This window comes from Cervus elaphus, chromosome 5 (genome assembly GCF_910594005.1).
Source record: "Cervus elaphus chromosome 5, mCerEla1.1, whole genome shotgun sequence".
NCBI classification, from domain to species: domain Eukaryota; kingdom Metazoa; phylum Chordata; class Mammalia; order Artiodactyla; family Cervidae; genus Cervus; species Cervus elaphus.
Genome location: NC_057819.1, coordinates 28,192,560 through 28,214,995, shown reverse-complemented (window position 1 = coordinate 28,214,995; position 22,436 = coordinate 28,192,560). Strand labels below are relative to the sequence as shown.

At 38.8% G+C, this 22,436-nt stretch overlaps 1 protein-coding gene across 7 annotated transcripts in view; it reads left to right on the top strand.

Moving 5' to 3' along the window:
* Positions 1–1,851: 1,851 nt before the first annotated feature.
* ZNF84 (zinc finger protein 84) overlaps positions 1,852–22,436 on the top strand; it is a 28,169-nt gene continuing 7,584 nt past the window's right edge. The window contains exons 1-6 of one of the 7 annotated variants that reach the window (XM_043902228.1): positions 1,852–2,068; positions 3,771–3,883; positions 5,743–5,900; positions 7,060–7,252; positions 20,790–20,916; positions 22,174–22,269. In XM_043902228.1, coding sequence (XP_043758163.1) covers positions 7,238–7,252; positions 20,790–20,916; positions 22,174–22,269 — 238 coding nt within the window. In that variant the 5' untranslated portion in view covers positions 1,852–2,068; positions 3,771–3,883; positions 5,743–5,900; positions 7,060–7,237. Of the gene's footprint in view, positions 3,884–5,683; positions 5,901–7,059; positions 7,253–20,773; positions 20,917–22,173; positions 22,270–22,436 lie in introns of all 7 variants that reach the window. The other 6 variants (XM_043902226.1, XM_043902229.1, XR_006341084.1 and 3 more) reach the window with 6 other exon arrangements.

The following is a 22,436-nucleotide window of genomic DNA, read 5'->3' as shown; positions in this document are numbered from 1 at the left end:
CTTTGGTTGAGCACCGAAGAATTGATGCTTTTGAATTGTGCTGCTGGAGAAGACTCTTGAGAGTCCCTTGAACTGCAAGGAGATCAAACCAGTCAATCCTAAAGGAAATCAACCCTGAATATTCATTGGAAGGACTGATGCTGAATCTGAAGCTTCAATAATTTGGTTACCTGATAAGAAGAGCTGAGTCACTGGAAAAAAAAAAGCCCTGATGCTGGGAAAGACTGAAGGCAAAAGGAGAAGAGGGTGGCACAGGATGAGATGGTTAGATAGCATCACTGACTCAATGGACATGAGTTTGAGCAAACTCCAGGAGATAGTGAAGGATAGGGAAGCCTGGTGTGCTTTACAGTCCATGGGGGTCACAGAGTCAGACATTATTTAGCCACTAAACAACAACAACAAGATGGTTCTTTGGGACACTAGTCCACCATCTTCTCTGTCTGCTGACCTTCCAAATGAAGTCTCTATCCATTGCCCCAGCAACTCACCTCTGGATTTATTGCCTTGTCATGCAGCCACCAGCATGAGCTTGGACTCGCTTGTGTTCTGCATTTTAAGTATTAGTTTAGTCTTTATTTTTCCAGGAGGTGGGTGCTTTGTTTTGGCCATGCCACTCAGGCTTGTGGGATCTTGGTTAGTTCCCCCACCAGGGATCAAACCCCAGCTCCCTGCAGTGGAAGCAAGGAGTTCTAATCACTGGAGCACTGGGAAATTACCAGTATTAGCCTAGTTTAAAAAAATCTGAATCCTGAGTATGGATCCCTTGTTCCTAACTCCTACTGATACCTTTAAACAGCATAGTGGTTTAATAGTTGAAATGGATATATTTTCAATCAGGGTAAATTAAGAAACAACTTTTTCTAATTTATATTTTAAAACCTAGAATGTATTTTTTTCAGTTAAACATTTTTTCATCTCATCGAGGTAATATCAGTTTTTCCCTTTAACTTATTTATTTAATATATACCCTGATCACCCTTATATTTCTAGAATAGAATCCACTTGGTTTCTAGTCTACGAAAATATTTCTATTTCTACAAAATATTAACAAAATATCCTACAAAAAATTATCTATTGATAACTTCTCAGTATTTTTGCATGGTCAGCAATAATCAAGTTCTGTCTGTGCTTCCTTTTAAATCATAATTTGTCCATTTTGGTACCTTTATGCTATTAAGTAAATAGAAACTTTTCCTTCTTCTAATTCCTCTGAAACAATTTTTTTTTTAAACATTTATTTTTATTCATTTGGCTGCATACAGTCTTAGTTGTGGCATGTGGGATCTAGTTCCCTGACCAGGGATCGAACCCAGCCCCCCTGTATCAGGAGCGCAGAGTCTTAGCCACTGGACCACCAGGGAATTCCTTGAAACAATTTAAATATAAGAGTTCTCTGATCACTGGAAACGCAATGATGGATACTTTTTGGCACAGATTCCCTGATATTGTCTTCATTTTTATTCACGTCCAGGTTTTCTCGTTTCTCGGATCAAATCTGACACATCTACTCCTTGAGAACCATAAAGAATTTAGAATTTATTAATACAGAGTGAGTTCTCACTCAATCTCTTAAGTGTCTGTGGCTCTGCATTTTCTTTTTTCATCCTACCTGTCACTCTCTTTAAAAATATATATATAGTGACTTAATTATAACCTACCCCATTGCACTTGAGTTATAGATTAACTGCGCTTTTTTTGTGCTTTACGATCCGTTTTCCATAAATGCGTTAAAATTATTTTTCTCTTTTCTCCAAGACCGACCCGCGTTCCAACGACGCCTGACGCTGCGTGTCCCAGGGCCTCCTGGGAAGTGTAGTTCGGCAGGGCTTTTCCCGTGCGCACGCGCAACCTCTGCAGCCGGCTTGGTCCCTCTTTGTCCTTCGCCACTACGCGAGAGGCCACTGTGCGAGTGTCCGCGTGCTTGTGCGCGCGCTGTTCCCCGGCTAGGCTCCAGGCCGTCGGGATCTCGCGGATCCGCCCGGGTCGCGCAAAGCCCGGGGGCGGGGCGGTCACTTGGGTCCCGGTCCCCGTTCGGCGCGTCCGTGGTCCGAGGCGTTTTTTGCAGGTTCCGGGCTGGATCCCTGTGGGGCGGGCGGAGGGGAATGAGAGGGTTCGCGGGGGCCGGGCTGGGGGTCGTGCCAGGGCTGCAGGTGGCGTCCGCCCTTCGGCCTGGGACTCAGCGGCTGGGTTGCGGTGGGCACCGGTGGGCTCCAGCGGTGGGGGGAGGCCCTTCCTCCGCCGCGGCCAGTGCTCAGAGCGCCTTGACGTTTCCGTCCAGACCGGCTCGTACAGGTGGTGTCTCCCACGCGAGTGCCCGGCCGCCCGCGACCTTCGGGACACACGGCCAGTCGTGGGGACGCCCTGGGAGTGTACGCGGGGCGACCCGATTGTTCGCCTCCGTCCAGGCTCCACCCAGCTTGCCTCTGCTTTTATCAGTAGGATTTTTAACGAGGCGTCTCTACTAACAAAAAACCCAAACAACTTTGACAGTTGCTAATGCGGTGAGGACAGCGTTGGCCTCAAGCCTTGTCTCTGACTTTGACCCACAACTGCCACTTGAAACAGTCAACTCACAATTCTGGGTCTCAGGCTTTTCATCTGAAAACGAGGGAGTGGCAAGAAATTACTTTTTCTTCTCTAGCGTGGAAGCTTTTTGCAATCATTAAAACACATTATTTTATTGATTACTTATTGATTCCTTACTGTTTCAACCACATAGTGCTGGACTGAAACTGCTTTGCTTGCCTGTTTTCTTGGGTTAAGGATTTTAAAATATGTTCACTGTCGTCAGTTTAGAGTGTACTGATAAACAGATTCAAATGAAAATCATTCATGATCCCATCAACAGGAAATAGTCACTGCTAACGTTTTGTACATCCTTTAGTCAATAAATGTGTGTATATTGTTAATAACCTTATTTGTTCCCTTTAAGAAAAAAAAAAATTGGGACTATGCTGCATATCCTGCTTAAAGCCTTTGCAATCTATCACAGATATGTTAAGTTGAAATATTTTGTCCCATGTAGGGAGTTTGACCTTTCTGTGGGAGTTCTTTCAACTTGCCCCTGAGATCTTTTCTTTCTCTTCTTTTTCTCCTTAGTCTGCCCTGTTGCCATCATCTCTGGACAGGGGACTGTATCATGCGTGTACTGGGAATATAAACGGACTCCCAAGACATTTGCCCATCCCTCTTTCTACTGCTGTTGTGGGTCTTGGTCACAGGCCCTGGGGTAGACTGCATGGAACCAGTGGCCCCAATCTACCATTTGTGCATATATCATCTATTTGGGGCACATGAATTTTTGTGCAGTATTAGAATTTGAGTAGACTCCAGGAGTTGGTGATGGACAGGGAGGCCTGGCGTGCTGCGATTCATGGGGTCGCAAAGAGTCGGACACGACTGAGTGACTGAACTGGCTGACTGACTGACTTCCTTAATGAATGCTGAATGCATCAAAAAAGACAGCATGGTGTATAGAACATCTGGCACATAGTTGTTGTTTAGTTGCTACATTGTATCCGACTGTTTTGGGACCATATAGACTGCAGGTCAGCAAGGCTTCTCTGTCCTCAAGATTTCCTAGGCTAGATTACTGGAGTGGGTTGCCATTTCCTTCTCTAGGGGATCTTCCCAACCCAGGGATCCCACCTGTGTCTCCTGCATTGGCATGCAAGTTCTTCACCACTGAGCCACCAGGGAAGCCTGGCACATGTTAGGTGTGAGTAAATGTCACTTTCCGTTGTTCTTTTTCCCTTGTAATTCCACAGGACTTGATGCTGAGTGGGAACTATGGGATGATGATGACGGTGCCCCTTCCTCCTGCAGGTGAACATGAGCATGTCATGGGGAGAACTGCGGTGCTCTGCAGGAAGCTGCTGAGGTAAAGTCAAACCCATGAAGTTAAAAGGGGTCAAACTGTATAGTGGAGGGGTAGGCTTCCATCTGCTGAAGGAACACATGGAAGTCTAGTGGAAGAGCACTCAGGGAAAGCTCTCTCAAGAGCCAACTGGCAAAAGCATTTGTTTAAATTAAATGAAAATAAGGTCGGATCTATTGTGCTGAGCAATTAATATCAGAAGTTTTTAAAAACTACCACACTGATGGCTTCTCACACTTTTTCCACCTCAGATTCTTATGCCTCATTTCAACATTTCTCTCTACTCTTGATAAATTTTCACTGAAACCCAACTAAACTTTGCCAAGTAGTTTCTGACAAAGGAAATTTCAAGATCACATTGTGAATTTGCCTGTCTGCTTAATTTTTATTTCATGAAATAAAGTGAAAGCGTAACACAAAGGAAATGACCTATTTATTTACTAGAGGTGTATCTTCCTTGTCTGGGGTATGTGTGTGTATTTGTATTATGATTGACTTTTCTTGAACCACACAGAGGTTATTCCATTTTTTAATCATTAAATTTATTGGCTTTTAAGTAAAATTTTTTGACTTTTGCCTTTGTAGCATGTGTAGGGACATTTTCCCCAGAATTACACAAATACTCATTTGTGTTTTCTTTAGGCACTATCATGGTTTTCATTACTTTAAGTTCTGATCCATCTGAAAGTACAGTTGACCCTTGAATAATAGGGGTGTGAACTGCATGGGTCCACTTTTATGCAGATTTTTTTCAATAAATACCACAGTACTGTATGATCAGAAGTTGGTTAAATCTGCAGATATGAACCTTGGATATAGAGGGTTGACTATAAAATTAATTATGTGAGGATTTTCAAATGCATGGGTGGTGAGGTGGACTAGTGTCCCTAACCCTCAAATTGTTCAAGGGTCAACTGTAGTTTGTTGTAATATATGAGATAGATATCTGGCTTTATTTTCTTCCAAGTGTTAATCACTTCTCCTATTCATTAAGTGATCAGGTTTTACTTTGGATGTAAAGTGCCACATTTATTGCATGAGAGATTTACGTATTTGGGTCGTTATGCTTTATTTAGCTGTAAATCTTTTCTGGAGACAGTATGAAATACTTTTTTTAAATATAATTGTACAATATATGTTACTATTACATGGACCTATGTACACTCATTATCTTGTGTTTCCCAAAGTGTCCAAAGCTGTTCCTGTACCTTTTTTTCTTCCAGATGAACTTTAGAATTGCTTGTTAAAAAAATTTTTTTTGAAATTGTGACTGGAATTGACAAAAAATATAAATAATTCAGGGCTGAATTATGAAGTCTTTCTGTCCTAGAAAGACCAATTTGTGTGTGAGGAAGTCTATTTTTATAGTCCCCATTGGTGGTTTTAGTTTGCTTTAGCCTATGAGCCGTACACATTTCTTGTCAAGTATATTTCTATGTTTTATGTATTTTTTCTGATATGCATAGATTTTTTATCCTACCTTTTTATTTGTTTAAATAAGAAGGCTGTTGATATTACAGTACTGTGTCTGTTGATCTGGAAAGATGGTTTGCATAGTGGGAAGAAAGCAAAAACAGTTTTTAAATGTGACCTTATATTTTTGTTAAAAATATCCAGATTGTTTATACTACCTCTTAAGAGTGGTTATGTTTGGTCACAAGTAAGAATTTTTTCTTATTTAGCTTATGTACATTTCTAAGTTTTGTCATCATATTTTACTTTTGTAATAATAATTATGTCTCTTTGTTTAGTTCTTATGTGTGCCAGTTCCAGTTCTAAAATGAATATATTTTCACAATTTAGGGTATATAAAGGAATCATTTCTTGTGTAACTGGAAATAACCTCAATATGTATTTCTGAGTTGATACCAAGGGCTGAATCACAGGAAGACATGAAAGGGAAGAGTTTGGTGTCTGAAGTGCTGCTTTAGTGTGTCATAGGGATGAGCAAGCTGTGTCTCTGTGGAACTAAGGTGACGGAATGTGTGCGTGGAAATAAGAGCTAATTCCAGGATGTATGGTGAGTGTGTGAATATATGTGTACATGAATACAAACAAATAACTTTATGATTTTGGAAGTAAATATCTTGAATGTTGGGCTTCCCAGGTGGCTCAGTCATAAAAGAATCCACCTGCCAATTGAGGAGATGCAGGTTTGGCCCCTGGGTCAGGAAGATCCCTGGAGAAGGAAATGGCAACCTACTCTAGTACTCTCACCTGGGAAATCCAATGGACAGAGGAGCCTGGTGGGCTATAGTCCATGGAGTTTGAAAGAGTCAGACACGACTAAGCAACTAAACGACAGCAACCCTGAACGTAGCAAAAAAGAGAAATAGCATTCATTTCTGGTACTTAATAGTTGTGCAGTCATTGGCACACTCTAGTTTCATTTTTCATTCTATAAAATGGAGATGTGAAATGCTTTTTTGTCAAATGCCTTTTGGGTTGTCTGTGAGGGTTGTTATAAAGTGCTTAGTATTTTGTCTTATATATTGAAAGCACTCAGATGTGAGAGCTATTGTTATTACCAGGAACTAGTCACTTTCCTTTTAATATCTCATTTGTTCCTCAGAATCCCCGTGGCATTACATAGTGACTAAAGAGTAATTCTCCAGAAATATATAATGTCTATGCATCAAACAACATAACTTTAAGCATATAATCCAAACATCAACAGAAGTACAAGGGAAAACTGGCCAATCTGTAATATTGGGAGAATTTAACATACTTCTTGTAGAAATGGATATGATTGGCAGACATAAATTAGGAAGGCTATAGATTTTAAACCTTAGTTTCCTATTTGTTCTTACCCAAAGTCACAAAGCCAGGAAAAGGAAAAAGTTGATTAAAACTTAGATCTGTTTTAATACAAATCACATAAGCTTTCCAAAAGTCTGTCACACACAGAGCTACCTTGTCCTTCCCAGCACCTGTTCCTCAGTGTCCTCAGTGGACGCTAACCGGATCTCAGGATTGCTTCTGCTGAGTAATCTTTATCTGTGTACAGAGACATAGACTTCTGCCGTTCTTTCATATCACATTCTATTTCTGTCCCTGGTAGTCCTGTGTCAGAAAACACACTCTGGCCTTAAATGATTATGAACTCCTATTTCCTAGCAAGAAAGGAGGGGATTTTAGGTGCACTGTGAATATACCAATTGAAGTGCATTGGTCCCCAGGTTCACAGATCCTGGTTCCCCAGAAATGAGCCTGCTCCTGTGAGACAAGAAAGGCATTCCCAGCAGAGAAATTCATTCCTGGTGTTGAACACTTCATTCCCAAGCTTCGGGATAAAAGCAGAGGCCACAGAACTGAACAAACCTCAGACTTGCTGATCATCTCACACAGGCTGCAGAAATGACCATGTTACAGGTGAGTTTGTGTTTATTCCTCATTATTTTTCCAAGGGATTATAAGAGGTATGTAAGACTTGAGTGAAAAAGGAAAGATTACATTGTTAAGAAGTCAGGGGAAGATACCCTCAGAATGGAAGATCCAAACTGGGACAAAGTCAAAGCAGTGATGCAATAACTATAGGGCCTTGAGAAGTTCTTAAAGTTTCAATTTTTATAAGCCTTACTGTCCTACATAATTATTGAATGAGCTATAAACTTGGTTCTCAAATTTTCGACAAGTGTAATAAATATATTTATATGAATTGTATTATCCAAAGGAAAAAGGAAAGTTCTTCATGGAAAGTAAGTATTTACCGGTCATTCCTTGGGAAGCCTTTAAGTAAATGATATAGTGATAATGTCCTCAGGAGAAACATTGTAATAAATACAAAACTATTGTAGCCATTTTTCATGGTTTTCCACAGAATGTGACCCAAGGGTAGTATGCCAAAGCCGAACTTAATCACCATAATTATTTATTTATTTACCTCTTTAGTTGTGAAGCAGAATTCACATGGAGAAAAGTTCATAAAATGCAGCTTAATGTGTTATCAAATGAATACCCATGAAACCACCATTTTATTTCAAGAAATTGAACATCCCCTCCCAATCACAGCTTCTCCCTGACAGAGGAAACCAGGACTCTAGCTTCTGTAACCATTTCCTTGCTTGTCTGTTTAGTTTTATTCCTAAGTGTTTATACGCAAACACTGCAGTTAGTTTGTCTGCTGTTGTGCATGCTTATTTGTGTTTTGCTTCTTTCACTTTCACTTGTTTCTGAGATTTATTGCATTTGCAACCTTCTCTTCAATGAAGGCAGCTTCTTTTTTAAGAAATATACGTTCTATTTCCTCAGTTTATTTTTTTCAAAGCTTTAAAAAAAAAGTTTATTTATTTGGCTGTGTCAGGTTTTAGTTGTGGCATGCAGGGTCTTCCTGCATCTTTCAGGATCTTTCATTACAACAGAGGTCTCTGGTTGTAGCACATGGACTCAGTAGTTGCGATATATGGGCTTAGTTACTCCACAGCATTTAGGGTCTTAATTCCCAAACCAGGACTCAAACCTGTGTCCCCTGCATTGCAAGGCAGATTCTTAACCACTGGACCATCAGGGAAGTCCCTGAAGGCAGCTTCTTAATATCATCAAATCCAGCCATTATCAAGTTTCCATTAGTCTCATAAATTCATAAACTGTCATTTGTTTGCTCAGACTCTTAAGTAAAGTTCATACAGTGCAGCTGATCTGTCTCTTAATCTTGGTACTGCGTATTTTTTTCTATCCAAACCATTTGTTGAAGAGGCCAGGCCATTGATCTATAGTTTCTCACTATCTGAAGGCTCTGAATAAGTGATGTGGTGGGTAATGAATCCCCATGGTGTTACTGGTGTGTTGTCACCTATGTTTCCTGTAAATTGGTAGATTTGAGATGTGCTGTCCAGTACTGAAGCCACCGGCCACATACGACTGAACTTAAGTTAATTCAGTTAAATCCCTTTGTCACGGTTGTCCCCTCTCAAGTGCTTAGTAGCCACAGATTGGACAGCCACAAACTGGGTAGCACAGGTAAAGAATGTTTCCATCATCACAGAAAGTTCCACACTGAGGTTTGATCAGGTTCAAGTGTGACTTCTTGGCAAGAATGCTTCAGAAGTTGTTGTACACGATGCCCACAGGTCTCTCTTTGTCTTGCTATGGCTTTAAATGATCACTACTTATATGGATCATTTCATTAGGAGCTGCAAAATGATAACACCCTCCTTGTAACATTTTTCTTTATTTACTAACTAGAACGCTGCTCTCTAGTACCACAAAATACATCAAAGCTCAGTTTGTACATCTTCTGCCCTAGACCTATAATTAGTAGTTTAAAATTTAGTTATCATAAAATTTCAGTATAATTTTAAAAGTATGGCCAAAACATGGACATATACTCGATTTTTGCATATTGGCTTGGTATTCAGGAACTTCATAAGCCCATTTACTAACTAATAATTTTTCTTTAGATTTGGTTAGATTTCCATGTTTATAAAAATATCAGCAATACTTTTTTTTACTAAAAAGAAATTCAACTGACTTCCTAGTTTGCTAAGACATTCTATAACAAATAAATGCTGATTATTTTTCAATTTTTGGTGTGTTGTTTCATCTGTTTGTTCTTTTTCATACTTTTATATTCTCCCTTATGAAATCTAGTCCTTCTTTTTGAAAAACATAAATGTGCTTTTTAAAAGCTGTTAGATTTTTCTGTTATCTGTAGTTCTTGTGTTTTATCTGTATCTACTGAGGTGATAATATGTTTTTTCTTAATTATTAATATAGTAAATATCAGTGATTTTTTTAAAGTATTAAATTAACCTTGAATTTTTGCGATAAACTCCAGCTTATTCTTAATATATTTTCTTCTTTATATTTTGTTCAGTACAGTAGCTTGGTGATGTTATTTAGGATTTTCACATCAGTATTCACGTGTATCTTGGCCTTTGCTTTTCCCTTCTTTCAGTATCCCTATTGAGTTTTGTTATCAAGATCATGCGAGTGTCAAAAAATTTATCAAAAGTTGCTTCCACATTATATGAGAGTTTAGTAAAATTGGAATTATTTCAGCATTAAATGTTTACAAAATTAGCTGGTAAAGCCATTTTTTGTGTGTGAGATTTAAACTCAGGGAACCAGTTTTCCACATGGCCAATGCATGATTTGTAAAATCATTAATGAGTAAATGATCCAATTAAGAAGCAAGATAAAACAATAGATTTTAATGTGACCGTGTGAGAAGTTCATTTATATGAATGAAGATTCTACATTGCAGCTCATTTTTGTGAGACCAGTTTTGATGTGATGTCAAAGAAGAATGTCCACAGTTAACTAATTCTAATTGTTGTAGGGTCTTTGGATTTTCTTTATGCAATCATGCCATCTATGACAGTTTTACATGTTGTTTTCAGTATTTATACTTGTTCCTCGCATTGTATTGTTCTGACCTCCTGCAGTACTTTGTGGACTAGAGGTGGCATTAGGAACACCCTTGTCTCATTAGGAACACCCAGGCCTGCACTGTGCACTACATAGCACATCACAGGTGCTCACCTCTGACACCAGCCCCCTGGAGTTAGCACAGACTCTGCAGGGTGAGAGCGCCATCCCCAACAAGAGTGCCTTCACGTTAGTCGATAGCTATAAGTTTGAGAGTCCTCAGGCCACACACAACACTTCTGTCCAACTGGCTGCAGATTTGGGGTGTTCCTATGACCCCCTCAGGTTCGATGGAACAGTTCACAAAACTTAGGAAAGTGCTATACCTAAAACTAGTTTTATTACAAAGGACACAAATTAGGACCAGCCAAATGAAGAGACAGAGTGATGTCTGGCAGGGTCCCAAACAGAGCTGCTGTGCCCTCTCCCCGTGGAATCAGGATACATCATCCTCCTGGCCTATGTCTGCTTACTAGCCAGAAAGCTAACCTGAGGCAGAAATATCCAGAGTTTTTATTGGGTATTCACTGTGTAGGTATAATTGATTAAATCCCTGGCCATTTGATGGAACTCAGCCTCCAGCCCTGTCTGCTCCGTGGAGGTTGGACTGATAGCATCTCTCTGAAAGCCCCAACTCTCCAATCCAATGGTTGGTCCTTCTAGCATGGCCAGTGTCCACCTGGAGACTCCAGCAGCCCACTGTGAGTTACCTTGTTCCATAAATTCAGGAGGGACCCACCACTAATAGCACAGAGACCTGCCATCCCAAAAAAACTGGCACAAAACCCAGTTATATAACCTATAGCCATTAGCTTCACATACTGTTTAATTAAAATTAAGTAAAATAGAAAAGTCAGTTTCTAGTCACCTTTGATGTATTCAGTAGACACTGATGGCTGCCAGTGACTATATTGGATGGTATAGATATGAGCATTTCAGTCGTCACAAGAAATTCTGTTGGACAGTGCTGTTCTAGTCCTCAGAGACCAAGCACTCAGTGTTATACCATTAAGTATGATGCTAGCTTTACATATTTTATAGATTATGATTATCAGATTAAATTTCCTCCTATTTCTAGTTTGTCGATAGTATTTTACAATGAACAGATTTTCACAATATGCCTTTTCTGCATTTTGAAATGATAATGGCTTTTCTCCTTTATTCTGTTAATATAATAGTGATTTCAGAATCAATATCTTACATAACTGAAAGAAACTTCATTTGGTCAGGCCACATTATACTTTTTATGCATATGTGTGTGTTAGTCGCTCAGTCGTGTCCAACTCTTTGCAACCCCATGGACGGTAGCCCTCCAGGCTCCTCTGTCCATGGGATTCTCCAGGCAAGAATACTGGAGTGGATAGCCATTCCCTTCTCCAGGAGGTCTTCCCAACCCAAGGATCAAACCCTGGTCTCTTGTATTGCAGGCAGACTTTTTACCGTCTGAGCCACCAGGGAAGCCCCTTTTCTGCATGGCTAGATTCAATTTGCTAACACTTTGTTAGGAATTTTGATTCTCTAAGAGCTTGTATTGTTCTTTTGCTGTGTTCTTGTCTGATTTGGGATTAGAGGTCTACTGGCCGTATAAAATGAGTTGAGACGTTTACACTCTTTATTCTCTGAAAGAATTTATATGCTATCTTATTTATTCCTTGAATGTTGGGAAGAATTCTCCTCTGAAGCCATCTAAAACTTGAGGTTTTTTTGAAGGAAGGTTTTAAATTGTGAGTGTTAATTCCTGTAATAGTTAAAGGACTAATTCAGACCTTCTTTCTTCTGTCACTTTTAAGTACATTGTTTTTCAAGAAGTATATCTATTTCATCTAAGTTGTCATATATGTTGGCATAAATTGATTAATATTGTTATTTTTTTAACACCTTTATTGAACTATGATATCAGTAGGATCCACTGACATCACTGACAAGTGTATAATTCAGTAATTTTTTTAGTAACTTTATGTTATATAACCATCATCACAATCCAGTTTTAGAAGGGTTCTGTCATCCCAAGAGAATCTTTGTGACATTTACAGTCAGTTCCTCCTCCCATCCCCAGCCTGAAGCAATCACTAATTTGCTTGCTGTCTATATAGGTTTTCCTTTTGGAAATATATAAATGGATTTTTATAAATGTGTAATCTTTTGTTTCTAGCTTCTTTCAATTAGCATAGTATTTTTGAGGTTCATCTATGTTTTAGTATATGTCAGAAATACATTCTTATTGTTGATTATTATTCCATTATATTGGATATATCACTTTTTATATATCCATTCACCACTTAAAGGACACTTGGAATATTTATACTTTTTGGTATATTTGTTATATAAATATAGTTTTTATAAGTAATATTAATATGAACAATCTCTTATAAGTATTTTATTAATCAAAGTATAGGTGATTTACAGTGTTGTGTTACTTTCAGGTTATAGCATTTATATATATATGCATATATATATTCTTTTTCAGATTCTTTTTCATTATAGGTTATTATAGATATTGAATATAGTTCCCTATGCAGGTCCTTTTTGGTTATCAATGGGGTTTTATATATAGTAGTGTGTATGTGTTAATCCCAAACTTCTAATTTATCCCTTCACGTTTCCCTCCTTTCCCTTTTGGTAGCCATAAGTTTGATTTCTATATTTGTGACTTTGTTTCTGTTTTATAAATAAGTTCATTTGTATTACTTTTTTAGATTCCACATATAAGTGATATCATAATATTTGTCGTTCTCTGTCTGACTGACTTCTCAGCATGATAATCTCTAGGTCCATCCATGTTGCTGCAAATGGCATGATTTCATTCTTTTTTTGTGACTGTGTATATATGTACCACATCTTTATCCATTCATTTTTCCATGGATATTGAGGTCACATCCTTGTCTTAGCTATTGTAAACAGTGCTGTGAACTTAAGAGGTGCCTGTATCTTTGCAAATAAGAGTTTTCGTCTTTTCTAGATATATGCCCAGGAGTCGGATTGCCAAGTCTGTGGTAACTCTATTTTTAGTTTCTCAAGGAGCCTCCGTACTGTTTTCCATAGTGGCTACACAAATTTACATTCCAACCAACAGTGTAGGAGGGTTCCGTTTGCTCCATGCCCTCTCCAGCATTTATTATTTGTAGACTTTTTGATGATGGCCATTCTGTCTGCTGTGAGGTGATAGCTTATTGTAGTTTTGATTTGTACTTTTTTAATAATTAGTGATGGTACATATCTTTTCATGTACTTTTGGACCATCTATATGTCTTCTTTGGAAAACTGTCTATTAATGTCTTCTGCCCCATTTTTTGATTGGATTGTTGTGGTTTTTTGGATATTGAGCTTTATGAGCTGTTGTATATTTTGGAAATTAAGACCTTGTCAGTCACATCACTTGCAAATATTTTCTTCCATCCTGTAGGTTGTCTTTAAATGTTGTTTCTGGTTTCCTTTGCTGTGCAAAAACTTTTATGTTTAATTAAGTCCAATTTGTTTATTTTTGCCTTATTTCCATTACTCTAGGAGACAGATCCAAAAAACTGTTTTTGAGATTTATATCAAAAAGTGTTCTCCCTGTGTTTTCCTCAAGGAGTTTTATAGCATCCAGTCTCACATTTAGGTCTTTAATCCATTTTGAGTGTATTTTTGTATGTGGTGTTAGAGAAGGTTCTACTTTCATTCATTTACGTGTAACTGCCCAGTTTTCTTAGCACTGCATAGTGACGAGATTATCTTTTCTTTGTTGTATGTTTTTCCCTACTGTGTTGTAGATTAATTGACCCTAGTCAATGTGTGGGTATGTTTCTGGGCTTTCTATATAGTTCCATTGATGTATATGTCTGCTTTTGTGCCAGTACCACAATGTTTTGATTACTGTACCTTGTAGTATAGTCTGGTCAGGGGGTGTGATTCATCCAGCTCTATTAAAGATTCTTTCCTGCTTATTTGGGGTCTTTTATGTTCCTATACATATTTTAATACTATTTGTTCTATTAATAGTTTTGTGAAAAATGCCCTAATTTCATAGGTGTTGCATTGAATCTGTAGATTGTCTTGGGTATTATGGTCATTTTAACAGTATTGATTCTTCCAATGCGAGAACATAGTGTATCTTTCCATCTGTTTGTATCACCTTTAATTTCTTTCATCAGCATCTTGTAGTTTTCAGAGCACAGGTCTTTTGCCTCCTTAGATAAGTTTATTTCTAGGTATTTTATTCTTTTTGATGCAGTAGTAAATGGGGTTGTTTCCTTAATTTCTCTTTCTGTTATTTCACTATTAGTGTATAGAAATGCAATGAATTTTGGTGTATTTCTTTTGTATCCTGAAACTTTACCAAATTTATTGATGAGTTCTAGTAGTTTTCTGGTGGCATCTTTAGGACTTTCTGTGTATAGTTTCAGGGACTTTCCCAGTGGCTCAGCAATGAAGAATCTGCCTGCACTGCAGGAGACTTGGTAGTTGATAAGGGTTCAATACCTGGGTTGGGAAGATACCCTGGAGAAGGAAATGGCAACCCACTCCAGTATTCTTGCCTGGGAAATCCCATGCAAGATTGTCCAGACAGAAATCCCAGAAAGAGGAGCCTAGCAGGCTGTAGTCCATGGGGTTGCAAAAGAGTCAAATATGACTGAGCAACTAAACAACAATGTATAGTATCATGTCTTCTGCAAACTGACAGTTTTACTTCTTCATTTCAGATTTGGACTCCTTTTATTTCTTTTTCTTCTCTGATTGCCATGGCTAGGACTTCCAAAACTGTTGAATAAAAGTGGCAAGAGTGGGCATCTTTGTCTTGTTCCTGATCTTAGAAGGAATACTTTCAGCTTTTCACCATGGAATATGATGGTAGCTGTGGGTTTGTCATATATGGCCTTTATTATGTTGAGGTATGTTCCTCCTACGCTTACTTTGTGGAGTTTTTATCATAAATGGGTGTTAAATTTTGTCAAAAGCCTTTTTTGCATCTATTCAGATGATTATATGGTTTTAATTCTATTGTTTGTTAATGTGGTATATCATGTTGATTGATTTGCAGATACTGAAAAATCCTTCTCTCCCTGGGATAAACTCATTTTGATCAGGGTGTATGATCCATCCTTTTGCTATATTGTTGGATTCACATTGCTAGTCTTTTGTTGAGGATTTTTGCATCTATGTTTATCAGTGATATCAGCCTGTAATTCTCTTTATTTGTGTGTGATACCTTTGTCTGGTTTAGGTTTCAGGGTGATGATGGCCTGATAGAACGAGATTGGAAGTGTTCCTCTGCAAGTTTAGGAATAGTTTCAGGTAGTTTCAGTTTGGATAGGTATTAACTTTTTAAATGTTTGGTAGAATTCGCCTGTGAAGTCATCTAGTCCTGGACTTTTATTGTTGATAGTTTTTAAATTACTAATTCAATTTCATTACTGGTAATTGATCTGTTCATATTTTCTATTTCTTTCTGGTTCAGTCTTAAGAGATTATACTTTTCTAAGAATTTGTCCATTTCTTCCAGTTCAGTTCAGTCGCTTGGTCGTGTCCGACTCTTTGCAACCTCATGGACTGCAACATGCCAGGTTTCCCTGTCCATTACCAATTCCTGCAACTTGCTCAAACTCAAGTCCATCAAGTTGGTAATGCCATCTAACCATCACATCCTCTGTTGTCCCCTTTTCCTCCTGCCTTCAATCTTTCCAGCATCAAGCTCTTTTCCAGTGTCAGTCCTTTGCATCAGGTGGCCAAAGTATTAGAACTTCAGCTTCAGCATCAGTCCTTCCAATGAATATTCAGGACTGATTTCCTTTAGGATGGACTGGTTGGATCTCCTTACAGTCCAAGGGACTCTCAAGAGTCTTCTCCAACACCACAGTAAAAAAGCATCAATCTTCAGTGCTCAGCTTTCTTTATAGTTCAACTCTCACATCCATAGATGACTACAGGAAAAGCCATAGCTTTGACTAAATGGACCTTTGTTGGCAAAGTAATGTCTCTGCTTTTTAATATGCTGTCTAGGTTAGTCATAGCTTATCTTGAAAAGACGCTTTTCAAGGAGCAAGCATCTTTTAATTTCATGGCTGCAGTCACCATCTGCAGTGATTTTGGAGCCCCCAAAATAAAGTCTGCCACTGTTTCCATTGTTTCTCCATCTATTTCCTATGAAGTGATGGGACCAGATGCCATGATCTTAGTTTTCTGAATGTTGAGTTTTAAGCCAACCTTTTCACTCTCCTCATTCACTTTCATCAAGAGGTTCTTTAGTTCCTCTTCACTTTCTGCCATAAGGGTGGTATCATCTGCGTATCTGAGATTATTGATATTTCTCCCAACAATCTTGATTACAGCTTGTGCTTCATTCAGCCCAGCATTTCACATGATGTACTCTGCATATAAGTTAAATAAACAGGGTGACAGTATACAGCCTTGACGTACTCCTTTCCCAATTTGGAACCAGTCTATTGTTCCGTGTCTGGTTCTAACTGTTGCTTCTTGACCTGCATACAGATTTCTCAGGAGGCAGATAAGGTGATCTGGTATGCCCTTCTCTTGAAGAATTTTCCACAGTTTGTTGTGATCTACACAGTCAAAGGCTTTGGCATAGTCAATAAAGCAAAAGTAGATTTTGTTCTGGAACTCTCTTGCTTTTGCAATGATCCAATGGATGTTGGCAATTTGATCTCTGGTTCCTCTGCCTTTTCTAAATCCAGCTTGAACATCTGGAAGTTCACAGTTCACGTACTGTTGAAGCCCATCTTGGAGAATTTTGAGCATTACTTTGCCAGCGTGTGAGATGAGTGCAATTGTGCAGTAGTTTGAGCATTCTTTGGCATTGCCCTTCTTTGGGATTGGAATGAAAGCTGACCTTTTCCAGTCCTGTGGCCACTGCTGAGTTTTCCAAATTTGCTGGCATATTGAGTGCAGCACTTTCACAGCATCGTCTTTTAGAATTTGAAATAGCTCCACTAGAATTCCATCACCTCCACTAGCTTTGTTCGTAGTGATGCTTCCTGAGGCCCACTTGACTTCGCAGTCCAGGATGTCTGGCTCTGTGTGAGTGATTACACCATCATGGTTATCTGGGTCATGAAGATGTTTTTTGTATGGTTCTTCTGTATATTTTTTGCCACTTCTTAATATCTTCTACTTCTATTAGGTCCATACCATTTCTGTCCTTTATTGAGCCCATCTTTGCATGAAATTTTCCCTTGGTATCTCTAATTTTCTTGAAAAGATCTCTAGTCTTTCCCATTCCATTGTTTTCCTCTATTTCTTTGCACTGATCATTTAGGTAGGCTTTCTTATCTCTCCTTGCTATTCTTTGGAACTCTGCATTCAGATGGGTATATCTTTCCTTTTTCCTTTGCCTTTAGCTTCTCTTCTTTTCTCAGTTATTTGTAAGGCCTTTGCAGACAACCATTTTGCCTTTTTGTATGTCTTTTTCTTGCATTTCTTCCAAGTTGACCATTTTATTGGCGTATAGTTACTTGTGGTCTCTTATGAGCCTTTCTATTTCTGTAGTGTTGGTTGTAACTTCATTTCTGAGTTTATTGATTTGGGCCCTCTTCCTTTTTTTCCTGATGAGTCTGGCTGAAGGTTTGTCAGTTTTGTCTTTTAAAAAAACCAATTTTTAGTTTCTTTGATCTTTTCCTTTTTTTTTTTTTTTTCTTATCTCTATTTCAGGTATTTCTGTTCTGATCTGTATGATTTCTTTATACTAACTTTGGATTTTGTTTTTCTTTCTTTAGTTGCTTCACATGTAAGGTTGGCTTGTTTATTTGAGATTTTTCTTGTTTTCTGAAGTAAGCTTGTATCACTATAAACTCTCTTAGAACTTCTTTTGCTGCATCTCATTGGTTTTGGGTCATCATGTTTTTATTTTCATTTGTCTCTAGGTATTTTTTTTTATTTCCTCCTTGATTTGTTCAGTGGTCCATTGAATTACTGGCATATTACAGCCTCCATGTGCTTGTGTTTTTTGCAGTTTGTTTTTTTTTCTTTCTAACCTCAACCATGTTGTGGTTGCAAAAGATGCTTGATATGATTTCAGTTTTCTTAAAATTATGCAAGCTTGTTTTGCAGTGATCTGGAGAATGTTCCACATGCTCTTGAAAAGATTGTGTATTCTGCTGGTTTTGAGTGGATTGTTCTCTATGTTTATATTAACTAATTTAAAGAACCAATATGTTCTTTAAGGCCAGTGTTTCCTTACTGATTCTTTGGTCTACATGATCTGCCCATTGATGTAAGTGGGGTGTTAAAGTCCCCTAATTTATGTGTGTGTGTGTGTGTGTGTGTGTGTGTGTGTGTGTGTGTGTGTGTGTGTGCGTAATATATAAAACCAGTGGCTCAGTGGTAAAGAATCCCCCTGCAATGCAGGAGACACAGGAGATGCAAGTTCAAACCCTGGGTCAGGAAGATCCTCTGGAGAATGAAATGGCAACCCACTCCAGTATTCTTGTCTAAAGAATCCAGTGAACAGAGGACCATGGTGGGCTACAGTCCATAGGGTTGCAAAGAGTGGGGTATGACTGAAGTGACTGAGCACAGCAGCACAGCACATTATTGTGTTACTGTCAATTTCTCCCTTTATGTCTGTTAACGTTTGCATTATACATCGAGGTGCTATGTTAGGTGCATATGTATTTACAATTATTATAGCTTCTTCTTGGATTGATCCCTTAATCATTATATAGTGTCCTCTTTTGTCTTGTAACAGAGAAGTTCTGGATTTGTTTCTGTAAGTCTCCTTTTTCCTGTCTTTTGTTCTCTTCTCTTGTGATTTGATGACTTTCTTTAGTGTTAGACTTGTATCCCTTTTTCTTTTTTGGTGTGTATATCTATTACAGATTTTTTGATTTGTGGTTACCATGAGATCTTTGTATAGCAATGTGTATATGTAAGTGATTACTTTAAGTTGCTCATCTTATAATTTCAAATGCATTTTTAAAAGCCTGCATTTGTGTTCTCCTCCCTACTGTTATCATATTTTACACCTATTTTGTGATCCCTTAACTGCTTATTGATAAATGATTTTACTAGCTTTGTCTTTTAACCTTCTTACCAGCTTTGTGTGTGGATTACCAGCTTTACTGTGTGTTTTTGCCTTTACTGGTGGACTTTCTCATTTCTTAATTTTCTTTTTCACCTTGAGACATTCCTTTGTCATTTGTTGTAAAGCTGGTTTGGTGGTGCTGAATTCTTTTAGGTTTCTTTAGTCTGTAAAGTTTTTGATTTCTATAAAATCTGAACAAGTTCCTTGGTAGGCAGAGTATTCTTGATTGTAGGTTTTTCCCTTTCATCACTCTCAAAGTGTGTGATGTGCTGTTTTGGTCAGGTTTTTATTTTCTGGTGGTATTTTGAATTTTTAAAAGCATATGTTTGTGCTTTCTTGTCATCTTAGGAGACTTTGGGACAGAAATCCATCTTGATCTAAAATCCAGATACCGTGACTTCCCTAGTGGTCCATTGGTTAAGAATCTGCCTGGTAATGTAGGAGACAGGGGTTCTATCCCTGGTCTGGGAAGATTCCTCATGCCATGGGGCAACTGAGCCCATGCACCACAACTACAGAGCCTACACTCCAGAGCCTGTGAGCCACAACTGCTTAAGCCTCCTTGCTCTAGAGCCTACATGCCACAACTACTGAGCCTGCATGCCACAACTACCAAAAGCCCATGTGCCCTAGAGCCTGTGCTTTGCAACAGAAGAAGCCACCTCACTGAGCAGCCTGTGCACTGTAGCTAGAGAAAGGCCACACACGGCAACAAAGATCTAGAGCAGTCAAAAATAAAAATAAATAATTAAAATTAATTTTAAAAATGTCTGGATATCTTTCTGCAATCTAAATTAGGTTATATCACTTCCATCCTGTAAAAGCTCTAATGGCTAATTGTCAGCAGTGAGAAGGTGTGGTAACCACATCTGCCTTGCTCCCACTGTGGCCTGCAGTCCAGTCACTACAATGTACCCTGTGACCTTGTCTGACTGAACTGTTTATACTGTGTTAACCCTAGCAGTTTGGGTCCCCATTTTGGACCTGCTGTCACTCAGAATGCTTTTGTACCCCCTTTTCTATGGAAACCACTACTAATTTCCTAAAACTTATTTCACATATCACCTCTTCAATAGAGACTGATATGACCATAGATGGAGTGCTGGGCTCCCTCTCTGACCCATGTCATGCCCTCACTGGCCTTTCTGCCTCAACTCTTAAAGCAGCTTGCTTTGTTTATAAACGTACACATTTGTATATGTCTACAACCTAAGAAGTTTTTGAGGATATTGTTTTATTATCTTTCTTTTGTCAGCGCCTCTTCTGGTGCCAAATCTGACATTCAGTGAAAACTTTGTTGGTGATTTGGAAATTTTAAAGTCATGTATTTCAGTTCTCATGTAAATGAGGGGATGAAAGAATGCATAATTGCCTTTTATCCCACAAAATAGAGTGCAAAAGTTGGGACCCAATAGACATTCTGTAACTTACCATGATAAGAATGATGTGTTCAAGCTCTGGTACTTGTTTCCTACATCACCTAGTGATTCCTGCTTCTGATTCACTAGGATTGTGCTCTTATAGGGGTCATTCTCATTTGAAGATTTATCTGTGGACTTCACCCAGAAGGAATGGCAACTACTGGACCCCTATCAGAAGGACTTATACAAGGATGTCATGTTGGAGAATTATAGCAGTCTCGTGTCACTAGGTAAGAAAAGCTACCCAGGACTTCCCTGGCAGTCCAGCAGTTAGAACTCTGTGCTTCCACTTCAGGGGGCCCGGGTTCAATCCCTGGTCAGGGAACTAAGATCCTGAGAGCTTCGTGGCATGGCCAAAAAACGGAAAAACTGCCCAGAAGACCTTGTATTGTCTCTAGTACCATGCTTGTTTTTTAGTTTCTGAGAGCTCTGGGACTTGCAAAATTTTAATGATTTTTGGACCTAAATTTTAGAGATCAAAGTTCTTGGTCTGTGAAAGTTCCAGGGAAAGTATTTGAACCTCATCTTCCAATAATGAAGTCTTAATTTCATTGTGCTGCCTCTGAAGCTAATAGTAATAGTGGTAGTGAGGCTCCTGAGGCTTTCCCAACAAAGGTCTGTATAGTCAAAGCTATGGTTTTTCTAGTTGTCATATATGGATGTGAGTGAGAGTTGGACCATAAAGAAGGCTGAGTGTTGAAGAATTGATGCTTTTGAACTGTGGTGTTGGAAATGACTCTTGAGAGTCCCTTGGACTGCAAGAGGATCAAACTAGTCAATCCTAAAGGAAATCTATCCTGAATATTCATTGGAAGGACTGATGCTAAAACTGAAGCTCCAATACTTTGGCCACCTAATGTGAAGAACCAACTCATTGGAAAAGACCCTGATGCTGGGAAAGATTGAAGATAGTTGGATGGCATCACTGACTCAGTAGACATGAGCTTGAGAAAGCTCCAGGAGATGGTAAAGGACAGGGAAGCCTGGCATACTGCAGTCCATGGGGTCGCAAAGAGTTGGACACGACTGAGTGACTGAACAGCAACAAAGCTCCTGAGGCATGTAATTTACTGAATTTCACATATTGTTCTTATATTGACTCAATCGTAAGAGCAATCCTGTCTGGCAGGTGTGTTGCTTTTTTTTTTTTTTTTTCTCATGAGGAAATTGAGACAAAGAAAAAAGTTAAGTATTTTTCCCAAGGCATGATAGCTCGGAAATGAAAGAGCCTGAATTTGAACCAGGGCAGACCAACTACAGAGCCTCTGTAGGGTTTATGGTTTTGGACTTGAGTTATAGAAGTCAAAGATTCTTAGACTTTGTTATCCACTGGGGAGACTGTTACTATTCCTCTGAGGATTGTTTACTTTGTTGGTATTCATGAGGGTAGCTTCATTGGGTCAGTTCATTCTAAACCTTGCTCATTCTTCAGAGGCCTCAAAGGCCATGCAGTAGGGGCCAAGGTCTTTGTCATTTTCCCTGAACAGGGTATGAAGTTATGAAACCTGGTGTCATCCTTAAGTTGGAGCAAGGAGAAGAGCCATGGACAGGAGATGGAGAAATTCCAAGTTCAGACTCACTAGGTGAGTGTATGAAGACCAGGCAGAGGAGAGAAAGTGGAAGTCAGTCTCAGCTGGGTGGGGGTTGGCATCCTTGAAATGTGCCTTAGAGGGCTCTTTTCAAAATCTCAAAGCTTTAATGGTGATTCAGAACAGTTAACATGAGCTACTGAAGTGAATCACATTACATG